Source organism: Thalassophryne amazonica, chromosome 4, assembly GCF_902500255.1.
Source record: "Thalassophryne amazonica chromosome 4, fThaAma1.1, whole genome shotgun sequence".
Lineage (NCBI taxonomy): Eukaryota > Metazoa > Chordata > Actinopteri > Batrachoidiformes > Batrachoididae > Thalassophryne > Thalassophryne amazonica.
This window is the reverse complement of record NC_047106.1, coordinates 6,077,276-6,096,426: the sequence shown is the minus strand read 5'-3', so window position 1 is coordinate 6,096,426 and position 19,151 is coordinate 6,077,276. Positions and strand designations below refer to the sequence as shown.

At 42.9% G+C, this 19,151-nt stretch overlaps 1 protein-coding gene across 5 annotated transcripts in view; it reads left to right on the top strand.

The window, feature by feature from the left end:
* myo18ab (myosin XVIIIAb) overlaps positions 1-19,151 on the top strand; it is a 257,478-nt gene that overhangs the window by 103,977 nt on the left and 134,350 nt on the right. For 2 of the 5 annotated variants that reach the window (XM_034169042.1, XM_034169044.1), the window contains exons 7-14: positions 4,247-4,389; positions 4,497-4,597; positions 5,855-5,918; positions 6,078-6,222; positions 12,888-12,902; positions 16,765-16,935; positions 18,663-18,753; positions 18,924-19,116. In XM_034169042.1, coding sequence (XP_034024933.1) covers positions 4,247-4,389; positions 4,497-4,597; positions 5,855-5,918; positions 6,078-6,222; positions 12,888-12,902; positions 16,765-16,935; positions 18,663-18,753; positions 18,924-19,116 — 923 coding nt within the window. The remainder of the gene's footprint in view (positions 1-4,246; positions 4,390-4,496; positions 4,598-5,854; positions 5,919-6,077; positions 6,223-12,887; positions 12,903-16,764; positions 16,936-18,662; positions 18,754-18,923; positions 19,117-19,151) is intronic. The other 3 variants (XM_034169043.1, XM_034169041.1, XM_034169040.1) reach the window with 2 other exon arrangements.

Genomic DNA, 19,151 nt, shown 5'->3' with positions numbered 1-19,151 from the left:
CTTACCACTGTCACCTGTGTGTTTGCTCTGGGGGTTGGTAAGGTTAGACCTTACATGGGGGGTTCCCATGATGCACTGTTTCTTTCTCTTTTTGCTCTGTATGCACCACTCTGCATTTAATCACTAGTGATCGATCTCTGCTCCCCTCCACAGCATATCTTTTTCCTGGTTCTCTCCCTCAGCCCCAACCAGTCCCAGCAGAAGACTGCCCCTCCCTGAGCCTGGTTCTGCTGGAGGTTTCTTCCTGTTAAAAGGGAGTTTTTCCTTCCCACTGTAGCCAAGTGCTTGCTCACAGGGGGTCATTTTGACCGTTGGGGTTTTACATAATTATTGTATGGCCTTGCCTTACAATATAAAGCGCCTTGGGGCAACTGTTTGTTGTGATTTGGCGCTATAAAAAAAAAAAATTGATTGATTGATTGACTTGTGTGAAGTGCCTTGAGGCAGCTTTGTTGTGATTGGGCGCTATATAAATGAAATAAAAAAAAAAAAAATGGATTTGGACACCACTACGGTTCTGGTGCTGTTAGATCTCAGTGCTGCGTTTGATACCGTGGATCACCATATTCTACTCGATAGGCTGCAGAATTATTTTGGTATTACTGGGAGTGCCCTTCCATGGCTGACATCATACTTGACCAGTCGTTCTCACTGTGTTTTGTACAATAACACTACCTCTAACCTTAGTGACATGAAATTTGGGGTTCCACGGGGGTCTGTCTTAGGCTCCCTGCTTTTCTCCCTTTATATAGCACCCCTTGGGCACATACTATGGCGTTTTGGGATTACCTTTCATTGCTATGCTGATGATACTCAGTTATACATGCCGATAACTGCTGGTAATCTTTTTCTGATGCTTGATTCTGTTTTTTTTCCTCTCTGTTTGAGGTGCAGCTTCATCCAGAGGGGTGGTGTGTTTTTCTGCAAGCCTCCCGTCCTATGCACCGGCATGGACACCCAACACTTCCTGTACATTTGTTTTTGTCAGTTGTGCCTGTATCATGGCCCAAGCAGAGGGTCACCCCTCTGAGTCTGCTCTGCTTGAGTTTTAAGATAAGATGCGATAAAACTTTATCTTATCACTGTCGCCCGTGTGCTTGCTCTGGGGGTTGGTAAAGCCCCTTTCAAACCGGGGCTGCTCCCAGTTGCTCCCTATTGTGCCATGACGCCGCCGAAAAACCGCACTGTTTGGAGTTAATTGCCGGTTAATTACTGTGTCGGCTTGCGCCTGATGACGTCTCGTTGTGCTGCGAGTTTGGCTGCCAGGTGCTGCCAGTTGCTCCCCCTCACTCTAAACTAATAGCCTCATTTTCTGCCTCTCATCCAGTCTGTTTTCTGAACACAGTACACACACATCGCTGCCCTTGGAAGTAGTGAGCTGTTTTTGCTGTCTGTTCTTTCCTTCTTTGACCGCGAGATGCGCACGCACGCACGCGTGCACGAACCGTCCTTTAAAGCAAATGTGAAGATGTCTGGCGTTCACCTTGATGTTGACATGTCCTGGACTTATGTCCTTTTTTAACTGTGATAAGAGAGTTTGAGGAGAGAAAGGAGCTAACTGCCTGCAGACAATTTTTTTTCTTTTCTTTCCTCCTTTGACCGCGAGATGCGCGCACACGCACGCGAGCGAACCTTCAGGGAATGTGGAGATGTCTGGATTTTTATTTGATGTTAACATGTCCTGTCGAGCAGGGGTGGTGGCCAAGTGGTTAATGCGCTTGGTTTCAGTTCAGAAGGTTCTGGGTTCAAATCCCACCCCTGCCACATTTCTCCATGTAATGTGGAGTTGCGTCAGGAAGGGCATCCGGCGTAAAACCTGTGCCAAATCAACATGCAGATCCACCTTGGATTTGCTGTGGCAACCCCGAGTGCAAACAAGGGAGCAGCTGAAGGGACTTACGTTAACATGTCCTGTCTCAGAACTTATGTCCTTTTTTGTCCCTTTTTTAACTGTGATGTGAGAGTTTGAGCAGAGAACAAGGAACTAATGCCTGGAGCCACACTTTTTTTTTCTTTTAATTGTTCACATGTGCGCGCGTGAACGAACGTCCATGAGTGGACTAGAGATGTCCGGACTTTTTACTGGATATTTCTGGCAATCATTCTGCTTTTTTTTTTTTCTTCAGCATGTAGTTTTTACTGCATTAAGTACACTGTATAACAACAATCCTGTGTGATTTATACTGCGGGAGCAACGGAACACAGCAGGAATCATAAATTGGCTTCGAGTCACACTGGGTAACGCCTCTTTGCCCCGAATTATGCCTCTTTGCCCCGACTTGCGCTGGAACCACTTCCTTTCTGCGCCGAGCACAGGACGCCAAAAAAATTAAACAGGCTTAATTTTTCGGCGCCTGACTTGCTTCCTCCTTTGTGTCCTCGCGCTGTTGTGGCGCCGAGCTGCATCGTCTTGGCACTGAGTTGCTTCCACGTGGCGTCATCATAATGACGCACGGCGCAGCTGGGAGCAACCGGGAGCACCCCTGGTGTGAAAGGGGTTTAGGGTTTGACCTTAGTTGTGTGAAGCACTTTGAGGCAACTTCATGATTTGGCACTATATAACTGAAAATAAATTGAAAATTGGAAAAAAATAACCCCTTACATGTACTGGGCAGATCATTCTGGGCATGTCCAGTAACAGACGTATGAAATGATGTTCAGCACTGACACTCACCAATTCGAGGAACGTGTGCACCATATTTCCGTGATTAAAAGCCCGGCAGTTTATTTTTGTTCAAACAGTACTCAGACCCGGTGCCAAAACGAGGCAGGCCATAAATCAAGGCCAGTGATTATCAAAATGCTGCTTGCTGCCTGCACTGTGATGTGGTCTCACGTTTCACACATATCTTTGGGTGTGATGAACCAAAAACCAAACCAAACCAAAAATCGCTTTGGATCACAGCCCTCTGTGTGGCTGCAAACCCTCCCCATAGCTTGATGCGCACCTGGTAAACGACAGAGACCACAAGGGCTGTGATTTGTCACTTTTATGTTTTCAGTCCTTCGTCTCCCATCATATTTTAATAGTTTTTGCAGTGCACATATTGGTTATATTTCGATCATGGATAAATGCGTTTGTTAGAAAAGTCCACAAATATGACAAACTTCACAACATGGAGTCAGAAAAAGATGGTAAAATGTCCCGCAGTTCATGGAGCACAATTCTACACTTTACCTTTGGTTTGGAAGTTGATGATTGTATAAGGAAATGGAGCTCATTAAGGGACAAATTAATCCAGAAAAAGACACTGCTCCTGTGGTAAATTGCGTAAAGACATGACAGAGAACTTTAAAATGGTCACACGCACGTCAAAGTCACTGCATGGCCACAGAGCTACAGATTGCAGAAGCAGAAATCAGGCTTTAGGATTTTAAGGTACCACTCCGCAGCAGACTTAGAACAAAGAGTGACTCGACTAAATGTAATCTTTTTAATGCACATAATGCCTGGTGCTTATTTTTTTCAGACGATGTTTTGACCCGGTCATTAAATGAGGCAGGTCCTGATTCTGGATTCCCCGTAGATCATTTGGTGCCTCCTGACTGTAACTAACCTGTAACATACATATAACAGATTTTCTACGTTTGATACATATAATGGATTTTGATTATAGCGAGCAAAATTCGCTGGTCCACCTGAATTCATTATATGCAAGTTTTACTGTATATATCTGTCTGAAATGGCGTTTTTGACTTCTGTGTGACTTCATTATGAAGTCATTCATACCAGTCAATCACAAATATTTTTCTGATCAATACATGCATCAGATCATTCGCCTAGGCTTCTTGGTTGTTGAGATATTAAAGGTGTTTTTTTAACCATGTTTTCCTTAACCTCTAACCTTTGAATGAACTACTCCAAAATATAATCACCTCGAGATGTCTATCAAAGTCATATTCTGTCCAAGTGTGAAGGAAATCACACACACGAGCACACACACACTCACCCACCCATCAGTGAAAACAGTAGCCTGCTGCCGCTGCTTTGCCGGAGCACAAGTTGAAACTCAAAGGATACAACTAGGACGTGTATTTGGAGAATAAAAACCTTCGATCAGGTTAATAATAACCAACCATAGTGGACGGCAATGTTTCTGATGTGTTGTTCTCATCAAATCTTTGTGATGTCAGACAGCAAATCTGTTTGTGCAGAAACGCAAATCAGTTGATGCTGTGTGATCATGTGACCTCTAACCTCTGTTTCATATTATTTTTGGTTTCTTCTCATGTTTCTTTGTATCAGCTGAGAAGTGGCAGGCGGTCTACACCATTCTGGAGGCTTTTGGTAACAGTTCCACCACGATGAACACAAACGCCAGCCGCTTCTCTCACGTGGTGTCACTGGACTTTGACCAGGCTGGACAGGTGGCCTCCGCCTCCATTCAGGTAACACCCAGCTCCGAAACCCATCATCCAGAGAAAACATGCCTACATTAATGATTGGAGAGAAGTGCTGCTCAGTAATGCACACGTGTCACATTGTCCTGTTTCAGACGATGCTGCTGGAAAAGTTGCGAGTCAGCAGACGACCTGAGGCTGAGTCCACCTTCAATGTTTTTTACTACATGATGGCCGGCGCCGACAGCACCCTGAGGTGAACGTCTGAAACAATCTGCATGTAAACACCTCTGTGTCAAGGACAAATTGGTCAAATGCTTTTAAACTGTTCAAGAAATAACCTCTGAACAGTTTTTTCTTTTTTCTGGTAATTTATAAACTAATTTATTTTTTACATTTATTAATAGTTCTCATTTTGGAATAAGGCTGTAACATAACAAAATGTGGAAAAAGTGAAGTGCTGTGAATACTTTCTGGATGCACCGTATTTACTAATGATTTATGAAAGCAATCATGTATCCATCCACCAACGAAAGAAAACTGATGATTTACTTTAAATCCGTAACTGTGTCACACGTCCAATTAATGTCTATTTATTTCATAATAATAACTAGTAAGTCACACAACTGTCACTTGATTTCCGGTTCTCAGCCCTTCTTATTTTTGCCTAAAAGTTAAAAAATGTAATCAAAATATTTTTGTCTCAACTCTCTTATTTCCTCTTATTTTTTAATGTTAATTTTACTGTTCTAATGTATTTATATATTGTTTAGGTTCTTGTTATCTTATGCACACTTTTATTACTGTCGTTATTATTATTATTATTATTATTACTTCTATTTTGTCATTTGATTTTAAGTACTTACATTGAACTTACTAAATAAAATCAGTCAATCAAAATTAACTTTTCAAATAAATAAACAGTCAACACCTTACCATATATTTGAGCAGCTTTTGTTGCCATCTAGTGGGCAGTGTGAACATTTCAGGGCTTCTGGTACATTTGCTACTTGAAACTCCAAATTTAGCAAAACAACAACAAAAAAAATCTTTTTGTAAATGTCAGAATTGCATGATTTTTTTTTGTGTGTGTTTGTTTTTTGGTGTACAGAGCTTTGACCTCCCAGTATTAATGTAGAAAAACTTTGTTTTTAAGAGTTTTACAGTTCTTGAGTTTTAGGATGCTGAAGGTTTTGCCGTACGGACGGACAGAAGGACAGCAATTTCGCTTGACAAGTAACGCTTAGAGTTGTGAAAGACAGTAAAATAACACTTTGTTGATGTTGCTGTTGTTTAATAACTTTGGACATTTTGTTAAATACATTTATTTCTGACCATGTAAACATTGAGTTCTGTGCGGGATTGTACTCCTTGATAGTGCCACTTTGACAACACGGAGCATCATCACCAACAGCCTGAGTCTGTTTTTATAAAAATGTCTCCTCCTGCTAATTTGCTGAGCTACTTTCAAAATCACCACTTGTCCTTTAACTCCACCTCCTTCCTCCTTCAGAACGGAGCTGCACTTCAACCACCTCGCTGAGAACAGCGCCTTTGGGATCCTTCCACACTCTAAGGTGAAGGCAGCACTTTGTGTGGTTCAGAACTTGTTTCTCTGCATGATGATGTCATGGCAGAACAAAAATTTCTTAGTGTTTCTGCCACCTGTGCCATGATGTTGATGGACAGCAGGTGTAGTTTGAGGAAAACAGTAATGTTTGCTGTCCCTTCTGCAGCCTGAGGACAAGCAGCGAGCCTCCCAGCAGTTCACCAAGCTGCAGGCAGCCATGAAGGTTCTGGGTGTCTCTGGAGAAGAGCAGAAGGCTCTGTGGCTCATCCTTGGGGCCATTTACCACCTGGGAGCCGCGGGAGCCACCAAAGGTAACGAGCTGTCACTCCGTGAAAAACACGTTCGAGAGCTTGTTACTGCTGAACACAACGGGGGGTGAAAAAATGGCAGAAGGTGGAACAGCAAAGTTCTCCTGAAAGTGGTGATGATGCAGTTTGCCAAAACGTGATCTGCTCTCTACCTGGTGACCAGTTTGCCGACTGTGTGGCGATATTTCAGCATATTTTCCAAAGCATATGTGGCGCCGCGCATTTTACTCCTGATGTGAGTAAGACTGGATACAGTTTGATTAAATTTTTTGTTTATGCCTATGTTTTACCAAGAAACTGAAAGCAGACAAAACACTTCTGCTAGTAAGACTGAAGATCTTCACATGATCTGTGTGTGTGTGTGTCTGTGTGTGTTGCACTTGTCTGCACTTCACATTCAGAAACACAAGAAGTTGCACAAATTACCATTAGTTTGCCCTGCAGAGGGAGATCTGGCAGAATTGTTTACAACTATGTCAAGCATGGCTGGGACCTCATCACCCCTTGGTCACATTAGCTACAAGCAACAGAAGCAACATGACCAGCGGCCATTACTCTACATCACATTACCTACAAATGATGGTGACAAGCAGTGGGCTTTGTTGCTTGATGGGCATTCCTCGGGCATGCACGCTAACACCTCTGTAAGATGTCTTGTAAATTACTTCAGAGATGTTATCTGGTTTCAGTTGTCCATCATGCATGATTAGAGAAAGCTCTGTGGCTCACAGACTTTTTATTCACCCTAGGGACACAAAGTAGTCCTGCACCCTGAGAACGCAGAACCCGGGCCAGTACACAGGGTTTAATTAGGTCAGCTATGTAGGGAGATGCTAGTCTGTGAATAATTTTATAAGTTAATTGCAGAACCTTAACATCGGATCTCACTGGGACAGGAAGCCAGTGAAGAGATGCCAAAATGGGTGTAATGTGGTCAAACTTTCTGCTTCCTATCAAAAGTCTGGCAGCAGCATTTTGAACCAGTTGAAGACCCTTAATGCTGGACTGCGGTAAATCAGAAAATGGAACATTGCCATTGTCCAGTCTAGAAGAAACAAAAGCATGGATCAGGGTCTCAACATCAGCCATAGACAGGATGGGATGAATCTTCGTTATATTTCGCAGGTGGAAGAAAGCAGCCTCGTAATATTTGTAATGTGGAGTTCAAAGGACAACGTAGGATCATGAATTACCCCAAGGTTCCTCACTTTGTCTGTGTGATGTATGACACACGAGCCTAGGCTAAGTGTTAGCTGGTCAAATTGATGCCGATGTCTCACTGGACCAAGAACCATAATTTCAGTATTATCAGAGTTTAAAAGTAGGATGCTTCTAGACATCCAGCTTCTCACTGATGCAAGGCAATCTTCTAATGATTTTATGTGGATGAGATGACCAGCAGTTATTGACATGTATAACTGAGTATCATCAGCATAGCAGTGAAAGGTAATCCTAAAACACCACACTATGTGCCCATGGGGTGCTATATAAAGGGAGAAAAGCAGGGGGCCTAAGACGTACCCCTGTGGAACCCCAAATTTCATGTCACTAAGGTTAGAGGCATTGTTACTGTACAAAACACAGTGAGAACGACTGATCAAGTATGACGTCAACCATGCAAAGGCACTCCCAGTAATCCCAAAATGATTTTCCAGCCTATCAAGTAGAATATAATGATCCACTGTATCAAATGCAGCACTGAGATCTAACAGCACCAGAACCGTAGTGGTGTCCAAATCCATTGTAAGCAGAAGATCATTCACCACTTTAGTGAGAGCCGTCTCTCTGGAATGATATTTTCTAAAAGCAGACGGCAGTGGCTCAAAGAGATTATTCTCAGTAAAATAGTCCACAAGGTGTTGTGAAGCCACCTTTTCCAGAATTTTAGAACAAAGTGATAGATTTGATATCGGCCTATAGTTTTTCAGTACACTAGGGTCAAGATTAGATTTCTTAAGTAATGGTTTAATCACCGCAGATCTGAAACATTTAGGAACAGATCCAGAGGTTAATGACAGATTAATAATTTCCAGCAGTCAGCCCAAGAGTGGACCACAGGTCCTTAAACAGTTTTGTTGGTATAGGATCAAATAAACAGGTTGTGCTTTTTGTAGACGTTACGCGTTTCGTCAGCACGTCCAGTACAATTCTATCAAATTCAGTAAATCTAGTTAATACGTCAGTGATGGCGCCCACCTCAATAAGTGTGGTCCATTGTCATTGTGAAAGACGTTGGACTGAAACAAACTGAACTTTGGTTTGGTCAAGCAGTCCAGCATGGAAGAAAAGCTCATTAAACACTATGCACAGTAACGCCAAGGAACAACGTGCTGGCCACCCCCTTCAAGCGAGAAACGCAAGCTGCTTGTCGACCTCATTTGTAGCCAGTCTGACTGTAAGGTGAGCGGGGTTTGATCTGCAAACCGTCTAGTTTCTAGATAGCAGTCTGTTTGAAATGAAAACCACACGAAAACAAACATACTTTGATCTTTTACAACCCCTGGCAAAAATTATGGAATCACTGGCCTCGGATGATGTTCATTCAGTTGTTTAATTTTGTAGAAAAAAAGCAGATCACAAACATGACACAAAACTAAAGTCATTTCAAATGGCAACTTTCTGGCTTTAAGAAACACTATAAGAAATCAAGAAAAAAAGATTGTGACAGTAACGGTTACCTTTTTAGACCAAGCAGAAGAAAAAAATATGGAATCACTCAATTCTGAGGAAAAAATTATGGAATCACCCTGTAAATTTTCATCCCCCAAACTAACACCTGCATCAAATCAGATCTGCTCGTTGACATTGACCCTATGCCATGACATTGACCCTATGTGTCTTTTTGCAAGGAATGTTTTCACAGTTTTTGCTCTATGGCAAGATGCATTATCATCTTGAAAAATGATTTAATCATCCCCAAACATCCTTTCAATTGTCCAAAATATCAACATTTATTGATGATGTAATGACAGCCATCTCCCCAGTGCCTTTACCTGACATGCAGCCCCATATCATCAATGACTGTGGAAATTTACATGTTCTCTTCAGGCAGTCATCTTTATAAATCTCATTGGAACGGCACCAAACAAAAGTTCCAGCATTATCACCTTGCCCAATGCAGATTCGAGATTCATCACTGAATATGACTTTCATCCAGTCATCCACAGTCCACGATTGCTTTTCCTTAGCCTATTGTAACCTTGTTTTTTTTCTGTTTAGGTGTTAATGATGGCTTTTGTTTAGCTTTTCTGTATGTAAATCCCATTTCCTTTAGGCGGTTTCTTACAGTTCGGTCACAGACGTTGACTCCAGTTTCCTCCCATTCGTTCCTCAGTTGTTTTGTTGTGCATTTTCGATTTTTGAGACATATTGCTTTAAGTTTTCTGTCTTGACGCTTTGATGTCTTCCTTGGTCTACCAGTATGTTTGCCTTTAACAACCTTCCCATGTTGTTTGTATTTGGTCCAGAGTTTAGACACAGCTGATTGTGAACAACCAACATCTTTTGCAACATTGCGTGATGATTTACCCTCTTGTAAGAGTTTGATAATCCTCTCCTTTGTTTCAATTGACATCTCTCATGTTGGAGCCATGATTCATGTCAGTCCACTTGGTGCAACAGCTCTCCAAGGTGTGATCATTCCTTTTTAGATGCAGACTAACGAGCAGATCTGATATGATGCAGGTGTTAGTTTTGGGGATGAAAATTTACAGGGTGATTCCATAATTTTTTCCTCAGAATTGAGTGATTCCATATTTTTTTCCTCTGATTGGTCTAAAAAAGTAACCGTTACTGACTGCCACAATCTTTTTTTCTTGATTTCTTATAGTGTTTATTAAAGCCAGAAAGTTGCCATTTGAAATGACTTTAGTTTTGTGTCATGTCTGTGATCTGCTTTTTTTCTACAAAATTAAACAACTGAATGAACATCCTCCGAGGCTGGTGATTCCATCATTTTTGCCAGGGGTTGTATATTGTGATTGTTGATTCTTTGGCTCTCGATGGCGAGGTCTCCCCCTCCCCCCACACACACTGATGTAATTGATGTCACTGCTCACTTAGACAGAAATGAGAGGCGGCGCCTTCATTAAATGTCCCTGTTTTCATTTTTTTTCTTCCTGGTAAAGAAATGTAGAAAAAAAAAACAGCTCAAATCTGGTGTAAAATCCATTTTCCGTCTTCAAGGCCTGTAATTTAATAAACGATTCACAGATTTTGGGAATAAGGCACTTGCTGTTTCTTTCATTAAGCTTGTCAGGAATAAATGTTTTGCTCCATCTCTGTGCGGAGGATCTTAGATCCACTGAGGAGTTTTAATTTGGGTGAGCGCTGGGTGCGTCTGTGTGACTTTAAAGGCAGGCAGAGGCGCGGCTACAGGAAAATTACATTCAATTCCTCCTCTGTCGTCCCCGTCACATCGACGCGACTTTTATCCTGGATTGTCATCTTTGTTTTAAACCGTTTTTTAGGCAGAAAACAGTGCGGGAGCTTTCAGAGCACTGCAACCTACAGATGCGGCGCCAATGGATGTAAAAGGAGTTGGCCAAATTGTAAGGGACATGATTATCTTGTGAAATGTGTCCTCAGTGACATAAATCCTCACCTGATTTTAATGAAATACTGTTTATTTATGAGCATCTATATTATAACAGCCAAGTGGCCTCTGTGTGTGCATATGTGTGGCTCCCATCACGCAGAAACTGGTGAGAGCTGACACTTGCCCTTTGGTATGCTTGTGTATTTTGGGTCAAGGATGAATGCTGCAAAAATAGAAAGTTTATTGGACTATTTTTGGAGAAATTAGCAATTGTAGCTTAAAAGTAAACGATGGATGTTGTGCTGCAATGCATAGGAGTTTGAGGTTTTAAACATTGTTATTGTGGTTTGTTAGTTTAACAGTGTTGTTAGTGTTATTGATTTATTGTGTTTTTGTAGTTCAGTTGGTTTAGTCACTTCAGGTAAGTCTTGTGTTGTTACCATGAGTGAAATGTGTATTGTGTTTGAAGTCCTCCACCAGTGTCTACGTCAGAATGCGGAAAAGACAAAAAGCTGTTCATGCGTGTGTCTAACTTCGCTCACAGAGAAACTGTGGAGAGCTGACATTTACCATTTGGTATGCTTACACTTGTGCTCAAATGTTTACATATTCTGGCAGAGGTATTTTTTTTTTTTGGCCATTTTTCAGAGAATATGAATGATAACACAAAACTGTGTTCAAAGCTCATTATTTCAGCCTTTGCTGCAGTGTTATCAGTAAAATTAACATAAAACAAAAATTCAGTGTGCTTTATCATACAGTGTTGCATTCGCTCTCCCGTACTGCTGTGACAAAAAGAGAGCTGACCCAAAAGGTGAAACTCTCGATCTACTGGTCAATCTTCATTCCTACTCTCACCTATGGTCATGAGGGTTGGGTCATGACCCAAAGAACTAGATCGCAGGTAAAAGGGGCCAAAATCACTTCCGCTGGAGGGTGGCTGGTGTCTCCCTTAAAGGTAAGGTGAGAAGCCCAGTCATCCGTGGGGAGCTCAGAGTAGAGCCACTGCTCCTTTTGCGTTGACAGGATCCAGTTCAGGTGGTTCGGGCATCTGGTAAGGATTCCTCCTGGGTGCCTCCCTAGGGAGGTGTTCCAGACACATCCAGCTGGGAGGATACCCCGGGGAAGACCCAGGACAAGGTTGAGAGATTATATCTCCATACTGGCCTGGGAACGCCTCAGGATCTCCCAGTCAGAGATGGAAAATGTGGCCCGGAAAAGGGAATTTTGGAGTCCCCTGCTGGAGTTGATGCTCCTGTGACCCGATTCTGGATAAGCACTTGAAGATGAGTAAGTGGAGATCCTCCTTAAAATTCTTAAAAAACAACATCATCACATTTTTGGATCACTTCACATTATGTACCAGTAGGGGGCAGGCTTGACATTTGACTTGACAGTGAGCTTGCAGCAGAATCTGAAATGGCACATTCTTGTTTTGTTTCTTTCTTTATCTTCTCTTGGTGTGTGTTGTGTGTTTGAGGATGAGAGGGGACGTTGGTAGAGTTTCTGCTTCTGTTGATGCTTTTCTTTAACAGGTGTAGTGACGTACACTTGAAACACTTGAAAATCAATCAATAGAAGCACAGCACGGTCTCAGTGTTAAATAAGGAGGTGGGATTTTTTTTCCCTTCTTATTTACTTTTTAAAATTCAGCTCTGACTCTGTCTCACAATTTAATCAGTTATTTCTGCACTTAAGACATAATAATAATGATGATAATGATGATGATGATAATAATAATGCGGTGAACATTTTACTTAATTCCATAAAAAATAAAATGTTAAAAGAAGTAATAATAATAAAAGTTATTTCGGTTTCTCCTGCTTGACTTGGGATGACTGTAGGTGATCCGAAATAGATCTGCTGTGGCATTAAGAAATAATAATATTATGGTTAATAATGTTTTATAAAAATGCTTTTTGTTTCTTGTGGAGCCCCCTGCAATTTACTGAGTGGCTTTTTAATGTTTTTTTAATCTGGTTGGCACTTTCACAGCATGACGGTGGTTTTCTGCAGCGTTGTGTAATGTTCAGCTGCTTTTCTTGGAATTAAAATGTGTGAATGCATGAGTTGTGTTGTCTTTAACCTGCTCTCTTTGCTTGCATGTGTGCATGCTGCTTCCTATCAAATGCAGATGGATATGAAGGTAATGCAACATAAAAAATATAGAAAATAAACACAAACCTGTTTGACATTTTTCACTTTAACATTTTTCAGTTTATGTGTTTGTATTTTACCATCTTTTATCATTCCTTCCAGGCTTTAAGCTATTAGCATTTTTATTGTTTCTGCTTCTCATCTTCATCCTCATCGCCTTCTCTCTGGTGTCGTGTTTGCCGCATGACTCTTTCCTTCGCTGCCTGTCGCCACCTTTTCTGTCAGTCGGATGGGGAAATCTCGGGGATCAGAACTTGGTCGTTTCTTGAAGGGTTATTCCATGAGACGTTTCCACTTTCAATGGTCGTGCTGTAATCTAGCGGTCACAAAGATTTATTATTCTCAGTTGGATTGATAATAATTGTCAAGCCTTAATTCCCTGGGACGGCTAGATCACAACAGGACCACTGAAAGTGGAAACGGATGTTATATCTCATGGAATTGCCCTTAAGGTTCGTTTTCCGACGCCTGCTCATAACATCTGTCACCCACGCTCGTCTCCCACCCTGCCACCAGAGCCTGAACGCCAGAGTAACGCGTGTTCATTTTAACTTTTCTCATTAGCGGTTTGACTTTCTGCCATCTTAACTTTCATTTCCCAGCCGAGCCGCTGTTTGTTGGGGAAGGTTCTGTTCGGCTCTTTGATGGCACTGAACGGGGGTCCCTGTCGATTTGTTGGCTCTGGGTCTAAACTGTCTCTTTGGCTCGTTAAGCAGGCTGTCATGTTGCTTTGGTCTGTTCAAACACATGGCTTTTGAATCCCATCCAGCCCAAATGGTGGTGCGTGCTCTTTGTAGATGTTTCTGCAGACAGATTAAGAGCCGGTTGTCTAATCCTGTGTTAACACGTGTCTGTTTTCAGTTTCCATGTTTCTCACAAATCTGCACTCAAGTTTTTCTCTGTCACCTCGTTTAAATACACATTCATCACCATCTAATCAATTTTACCCACCATTTCATATGTTTATACTAGAGCTGCCTCAAGTGACTATTTTGATAGTCGACTAGTCAACGATTATTTTTGTGATTAGTCGACTCGTCGGATCATACGTAAATTTCAGCTTATCACATTTTATCGATATGATACCATTATCGATATCAATTCTGCTTTATTGATCCGATTCCTTATCGATTCCCTTATTGATACCTCCTGTGAATTTTCTGTGTGCTACAAGTAGGCTTTATAGGTTTTCTATGTTAATAACATTTTATTGAGTCTTAAAGTAAATAAATATGAAATTGGTCACTGGATCCTTGATCTCTGGACATAAATAGAAAAAAATCTGTAGTTTTTGTCAAAAGCATTTCCTTTCAGACATTAACAGCGTGGATGTCACGCCGTACATCTGGGCTGAGCTCAGCTGGCTGCTGGAGTCTGCAGGTCTGCAGCCACACAGTCTTGGGCTGCTGCACGTCAGCCAGAACATCTCATTTTAGGAGGACAAAAAACGTTTTGACCGATTGCAGTTTACTGTTTGTATTACAATGTTTGAAAAGAGGTGTCATTTGATTTAAACGACGATTCGCTTTGAAGTTATTAATTTCGTGCGGACTCTGTCTTTCTGACTTGACTCGGCGGCGCAGCGCTTGGAGCAACGGAACAGAGAAAGATTCTCGTTTCTTTCTCACAACAAGACAAGAGTCTTAGTCACTTCAATCTGCACAAAAGTGACTTACAATTGACATACACTCAACAAAAATATAAACGCAACACTTTTGGTTTTGCTCCCATTTTGTATGAGATGAACTCAAAGATCTAAAACTTTTTCCACATACACAATATCACCATTTCCCTCAAATATTGTTCACAAACCAGTCTAAATCTGTGATAGTGAGCACTTGTCCTTTGCTGAGAGAATCCATCCCACCTCACAGGTGTGCCATATCAAGATGCTGATTAGACACCATGATTAGTGCACAGGTGTGCCTTAGACTGCCCACAATAAAAGGCCACTCTCAAAGGTTCTTGGATGTATGGCACAACAATGGGCCTCAGGATCTTGTCACGGTATCTCTGTGCATTCAAAATGCCATCAATAAAATGCACCTGTGTTCTTCGTCCATAACAGACGCCTGCCCATACCATAACCCCACCGCCACCATGGGCCACTCAATCCACAATATTGACATCAGAAAACCGGTCACCCACACAACGCCACACACGCTGTCTGCCATCTGCCCTGAACAGTATGAACCGGGATTCATCCGTGAAGAGAACACCTCTCCAATGTGCCAAACGCCAGCGAATGTGAGCATTTGCCCACTCAAGTCGGTTACGACGATGAACTGGAGTCAGGTCGAGACACCGATGAGGACGACGAGCATGCAGATGAGCTTCCCTGAGACAGTTTCTGACAGTTTGTGCAGAAATTCTTTGGTTATGCAAACCGATTGTTTCAGCAGCTGTCCGAGTGGCTGGTCTCAGACGATCTTGGAGGTGAACATGCTGGATGTGGAGGTCCTGGGCTGGTGTGGTTACACGTGGTCTGCGGTTGTGAGGCTGGTTGGATGTACTGCCAAATTCTCTGAAACACCTTTGGAGACGGCTTATGGTAGAGAAATGAACATTCAATACACGAGCAACAGCTCTGGTTGACATTCCTGCTGTCAGCATGCCAATTGCACGCTCCTTCAAATTTTGCGACATCTGTGGCATTGTGCTGTGTGATAAAACTGCACCTTTCAGAGTGGCCTTTTATTGTGGGCAGTCTAAGGCACACCTGTGCACTAATCATGGTGTCTAATCAGCATCTTGATATGGCACACCTGTGAGGTGGGATGGATTATCTCAGCAAAGGAGAAGTGCTCACTATCACAGATTTAGACTGGTTTGTGAACAGTATTTGAGGGAAATGGTGATATTGTGTATGTGGAAAAAGTTTTAGATCTTTGAGTTCATCTCATACAAAATGGGAGCAAAACCAAAAGTGTTGCGTTTATATTTTTGTTGAGTGTATTTTAATGGCTTTGAGAGGGGATAAGAAGTGGAGTTGCCACTTCTGAAGAGGAGCGAAACAAAGATCCAATGAAGCAGTGGATCAAAGCACTGCTTCATTGGTTCAAGGTTCCAAGCAAATGACTTATTGACTACTAAATTAGTTGTCGACGGCTTCAATAGTTGACTAGTCGTGGCAGCCCTAGTTTATACCATCTCCTATAAAAAATATCACTTCTTCATGACAGCTTTGCTTGGTGCGATACCTGTGATAATTTACTCGGCTGAAGGCTGTGACAAGAGCCACGACTGTTTGATATGCTAGTTTCAGCTTTAATACCTGGCCAAGTGGTTAATGCGCTTGGTTTCAGTTCAGAAGGTTCTGGGTTCAAATCCCACCCCTGCCACATTTCTCCATGTAATGTGGAGTTGCGTCAGGAAGGGCATCCGGCGTAAAACCTGTGCCAAATCAACATGCGGATCCACCTTGGATTTGCTGTGGCAACCCCGAGTGCAAACAAGGGAGCAGCCGAAGGGACTTACTTTTTTACTACCTTTACGCCACTGCAACTGAGCGAAAAGCCGCTGGCTTTCTGTCCCTGTTGTTGCTTGTTGTTGTCGCCTTCCTTCTCCTTTCTGTCCTCTTTCGGGGGGGGTTATACCTCTGCCAAGGTAGCAATAGTTTTACTTTGAGAGTAAATCAGTTGATTTACTCTCAGTTGAAAGAGTTGATTAGATTTTTGGAACTGGTCTAGATCAAGGATTTAAAAAAATAATATCCAGTGTAGTATATTTCCAATTGATGGGAAAAAAAAACTGTTGGTTCTTGGCAGAGGTATTATTTCTTGGAATGTACTCTGTTGTAGTTCTACTTCAGCACTTCACAAACAGCAGTAATGATAAATATCTGTTTTTAGCGGGACGCAGGCAGTTTGCTCGTCATGAATGGGCTCAGAAGGCAGCCTACCTGCTGGGCTGCAACCTGGAGGAGCTGTCTTCCTCAATCTTTAAACACCAGACCAAAGGACTGCAGCACTCGACCTCATTCAGAGGAGGATTAGACGAGAGCAGCCAAGGCGACGGATCAGGTAAAACCTCACTGTGTAATGGTGATACTTGTGCATTAGGCCTTTTTGCAATATCAGCTGAGATCAGGTCTAGGAACATGCTCCAGTCCTGTGCATTGCCATATGCCCTAGCTTGTGGAAGCATTCTTGGTCCCAACTGACAGACACTTAGGAACACTAGCGGTCTGTCCTTGTCTCTGAAAACATAACCATGTGGCAACTGCAGATACGTGATAAACGGGCTTCCCGTGTCCTTGTCCAGTCATTGGGGTTCCTCAGCAGTGAGGCATCTGCTTAATGGATTATGCTCAGGAAAGTGCAACACATCTCATTGTCTGTGGGAAACATGAATGTAGAGATGAGCTCAGACTCGATGGTTTAGTCCAGGAAGTTGTTAGAGGCCCAGATCCTGGTATTGATCTGGGCCAGTTGCAAGTATAGACCTCTTTCAGAAGATCTAATGATTCCACCAAGTTCACAACTTTATCTGCAAACTCAAGGCATCAATATGAGTGTCCAGCCCCTTCATTGAACTTTGAGTCTACTTGATGACCAACCAATGCAAGCGTATTAACTATACCGGTAGCTGGAACGTATCCCTGACAGAGCCCAGATTCCAATTCTGTCTGGTCTGTAGACCAGCCATCACGTCCAGTTAAAATATCAGTGATCTTGTGAGTTCTCAGGATGTCCCACAAAGTGGTCAAGTGGTTTATGAAAACCATCATAGACTTAATAAAAATACCTGCTGGTGTTTGTGCTTGTATTCAGTGAACACCTACAGAGCCACGATGCATTCAGTGGTTGACATCTTGTGAAGAAGCCATACTTATGTGACCACTGATCATCAAGCAGCTCATACTAGACGCTGCTGAGAACGACCCAAGCAGACAACTGGTTCAACTCCGTTTGCCACAGCCATTTGAAAAGTAGGTGTGTCCTTGACACATCCTGGATTGTGCTCAGAGAAGCACACCACCTGACAAAAAATTTGTCATGGACAGGTGCAATTTCTAATACCATTGGAAGATGCTGGTCCACCACAGGAACTGAGACTCCTTTGGTACATCAGGCATGGGATCAACCAGAAAAAACTAAAACGTGTATCTACCTCCAGACATGTAGCTGCTCCCCCAGAGAGCGCTGCCACTGCATCGTGAGGCCTTCCAGGCCCCTTCAACAGCCGTGGAATCTTTACTACGATATGAGACATTCTAAGTGTCTACACAAACGAGTGGCCTCAGTTTAGGACCACAGTGTCATTGTGCAGTGACTAAGGGAGGGTATTGGGATTGGGCCAAACACTTCAGCACCCAATAAGTCCGCACTCTGGGGAAATGTCACCCTTGGTCCTCCCCAGATAGGAGCTTCCCTCATCCCCTTGATAATCCATGCTGTCCTTTTTGGAAGGCATCACTGGAACTGCTCTGAAACCAGAAACAGTTTTGGGATGTGTCTTTGTTCTTTTATGGTGGTTAGTGTCCTAATCCTGTCACAGATCCCCCCCAGAAGGAGCTTTGTCCTGACTTCAGGACCAGGTGCACTCCCAGGTGCAGATCAGCATCATTGTCCAAGTCCTCTCTGTGCTGAGATATCTCTAATTGGTCTCCATCCAGGTCTTATTGGTTGTTTCCCATCATTAAAAATGCCGACTCACCACAGCTTCTTCTCACTTTGATCAGTTCTCTCACCCTGCCATCCATCCTTCTTTCTCCCTCTGTCTGTCCATCTGTCCACGTCTCTTTCAGGTTCAAAGGTCACGGCTCTGGAATGTTTGGAGGCCATGGCGTCAGGCCTGTACTCGGAGCTCTTCACTCTCGTCATCTCCCTCATTAACAGGTTTGTCTGTCTATCCTTCTGAGGTGGTCTGCGTTCAGCACAGCCAAGCCTGAGTTGGTCTCAGTAATCATCTTCACAGACATGATTCTGTTGCTGAAGTTCCATAGACTCGACAGGAACCCTTCACAGTCTAGTATGACACCAGCATCTGCTTGTCTTCCTTCCTTCAGGGCTCTGAAGTCCAGCCAGCACTCGCTATGCTCCCTGCTCATCGTGGACACTCCGGGCTTCCAGAACCCACGACTGGCTCAGCAGCGGCGGAGTGCAACGTTTGAGGAGCTGTGCCACAACTACACCCAGGAACGGCTGCAGATGCTCTTCCATGAACGCACGTTCGTCCAGGAGTTGGAGAGATACAAGGAGGTGCTGGCGGGTCTAAAGGAGAAACACACCACACA